General features: G+C 43.6%; 1 protein-coding gene across 1 annotated transcript; it reads left to right on the top strand.

Moving 5' to 3' along the window:
• The first annotated feature begins 436 nt into the window (after positions 1 to 436).
• On the top strand, positions 437 to 2,110 carry LOC142511512 (uncharacterized). Its single transcript, XM_075619650.1, has one exon. The coding sequence runs from the start codon at positions 437 to 439 to the stop codon at positions 2,108 to 2,110; it is 1,674 nt and encodes a 557-aa protein (XP_075475765.1).
• The last annotated feature ends 903 nt before the right edge of the window (positions 2,111 to 3,013 follow it).

Here is a 3,013-nt window from a genome sequence, read left to right as displayed (position 1 = left end):
TTTGGCTATTTGGCTACTGTTGAAGATTAAGATCAGATTAGATTAGGATCTTTTATTAGTTGGTAGAATCATATCGGTTGATTTGTTTGATGGTTATATCTTTTATCTCATCCTTGTATTTTAAATATTTGGGTAGATTAGTTTGTTAGCCTTAGGGTTTCAGTAGCCTATTTATTCAGCTTTGTACTTCATTTTATTATTCAGTGGAAATAAGAGATTCCCTCTCCCAAATCTCACGTATTAAAACTTACATGGTATCAGAGCCACTGGCAGCCGATCCATGACAAAATACGGGACGCAATCCGGGATGGCCTCCACCTCTCAAATTACAACCTCTTCACCCGCTCCTCAAATCACAAGCGACGCATCACCCCTTTCAATCACTTGCCATAAACTTAATGGCAAGAATTTCTTACCTTGGTCACAATCTGTATTCATGTACATATGCGGCCGAGGGAAAGAAGAGCTTCTCACGGGTTCCTCATCACAGCCCGAAACCACCGATCCAAACTACAAAACATGGAAGGCTGAAAACAACCAAGTGATGGCATGGTTAATCAATTCCATGATTCCTGAGATCGGGGAGAATTTGCTCCTTTATCCCTCTGCCTCGGAGATTTGGGAGGCTGCCCGTGAATCCTTCTCCTGCTGCGACAATACGGCTGAACTCTTTGCAATCGAATCGGCGGTTCATGATCTGCGACAAGAAGACTCCACAGTGACTGAGTATTTCTCTTCTCTTACCCGCAATTGGCAAACCATTGACTTGACAGAGACACATGATTGGAAATGCTCCAAAGACGAAAAGGTGTTCAGATCAGTTATTGAAAACAAACGAGTCTTCAAGTTCCTCATGGGTCTCAACAACAACTTCGATGACGTCCGGGGCAGAATCCTTAGCACAAACCCCCTGTCGAACCTCCGTGCTGCTTTCTCAGTGGTTCGCCAGGAGGAAAGCCGACGCAAGGTGATGCTGGGCTCATCTCCTCAGTCATCTGATAACTCTGCACTGGTCGTTCAACGCCAAAATAGCTTTCCAACTAGTAATGTTACAGCCCCCCAAGGACTTCATCAAGGGCAGCCTTCAAGCAACACAAAAGGAAAAATGATTCCAAGACGTCCTTGGTGTGAATATTGCAAGAAACCAACTCACAATATCGAGAGTTGCTGGAAGATACATGGGAAACCACCTGATTGGAAGCCAGCCAGAGATCGCCGCGCTCACAGCGTGGTTTCTGAACCGACTCCTCCCATAGCAGCGCCTTTCACCAAGGAACAATTGGAGGCGCTACATAAATTATTCTCCCAGCATGTGATGCCATCCTCAGTCATCGGAACGGGTAGTACAGCAATCCCAGGTGATATTCCCCTCACCCTTATTTCCCAGACTAATTTATCTAGCTACTGGATAGTAGATTCAGGTGCTTCAGACCATATGTGCAGCCAATTACAGATGTTCACCTCATACAGCCCCTCACGAGTCTCTAAATCAGTTCGAGTGGCAGATGGTTCTTGTACAAAAGTTCTGGGTTCGGGTTCAATTTGGTTATCCCCAGAATTATGCTTACATAATGTCTTGTTCGTTCCTGCACTTCATTGTAATTTGCTGTCTGTCAGTGCTTTCAACAAGAACTTACATTGCTCGACCATTTTTTCGACTGACTCATGTGTTTTTCAGGACCTGGAATCGGGGAGGACGATTGGCAATGCTAAGTGTTGTGCTGGTCTCTACCTATTCACGATGAAGCCGCCCGTAGAGTCATCTTCCAATGCCCCTGACCACCATACTTCCGCAGTCCAATCCATTAGGAATAACGAATTTTTGTTATGGCACTATCGTCTAGGTCATCCAAATTTTTTGTATCTCAAGAAACTATTTCCATCATTAGTAAACAACAAAACTTCTCATTCGCCTTATTGTGATGTTTGTCAGTTTTCAAAACACACTCGCACATCGTTCACACCACATACATACACACCATCAAAACCCTTTTCCCTAATACATAGCGATATTTGGGGTCCTTCTCGTATAAAAAAAACATTACGGGTACTCGGTGGTTTCTACTGTTTGTTGACGATCATACTCGTCTGTCATGGGTTTTTCTCATGAAAGACAAAAGTGAGACGTCTACAATTTTCAAAACATTCTCCACCATGATACAGACACAATTCTCCACCAATATCCATATTTTACGAACTGATCGGGCTCGAGATTTCTTTAACACTGTTCTTGGAGACTACCTAACCACTCAGGGAATTATTCATCAAAGCTCCTGCGTTGACACACCTCAACAAAATGGTGTCGCTGAAAGAAAAAACCGACACCTCCTTGAGGTAGCTCGTTCTTTACTATTCACGCATAATGTTCCCCATCACTTCTGGGGTGATGCTGTCCTCACAGCCACATATCTCATAAATCGAATGCCTTCTAGAGTCCTTAAGTTCCAAACTCCCATTCAATCTCTTCTCAGCAGCTATCCTAACTCACACCTAATTCACAATCTCCCATTACGTGTCTTTGGGTGTGTCTCATTTGTGCATATACATTCCCAACATAGAAGCAAGCTTGACCCACGCTCATTAAAATGCATCTTCTTAGAATACTCTTCCAATCAAAAGGGGTACAAATGTTATTCTCCGACCACAAGAAAATTCTACAACACCATGGATGTAACCTTCCATGAGTCTGATCCGTTTTTTCCATCTTCCTCGGCTCAGGGGGAGCAAGGAATTCACGGCCATGACCTTTATGACCTTCAGAATCTGGATCCCATACATACTGATGGTGTAGACGTTATCCCACCAAATCATTCCCAACCACCAAATCATTCCCAAATCCTTCCACCAAATCATTCCCAAATCCTTCCATTTGATCATGTGTACACTCGTAGGAATTCTCCTCAAGACCAACCACACAATCAGCAAACCAAGAGCACTCCCTCGATCCCAGATCCTCTGGAAAACAATCAAGGTACGTCAATTATCAACTCCCATGATATCGATGATAGACCTA

Source organism: Primulina tabacum, chromosome 1, assembly GCF_025594145.1.
Source record: "Primulina tabacum isolate GXHZ01 chromosome 1, ASM2559414v2, whole genome shotgun sequence".
Classification (NCBI taxonomy): domain Eukaryota; kingdom Viridiplantae; phylum Streptophyta; class Magnoliopsida; order Lamiales; family Gesneriaceae; genus Primulina; species Primulina tabacum.
The sequence above is the reverse complement of the archived record's forward strand: the minus strand, read 5'-3'. Positions and strand labels throughout refer to the sequence as shown.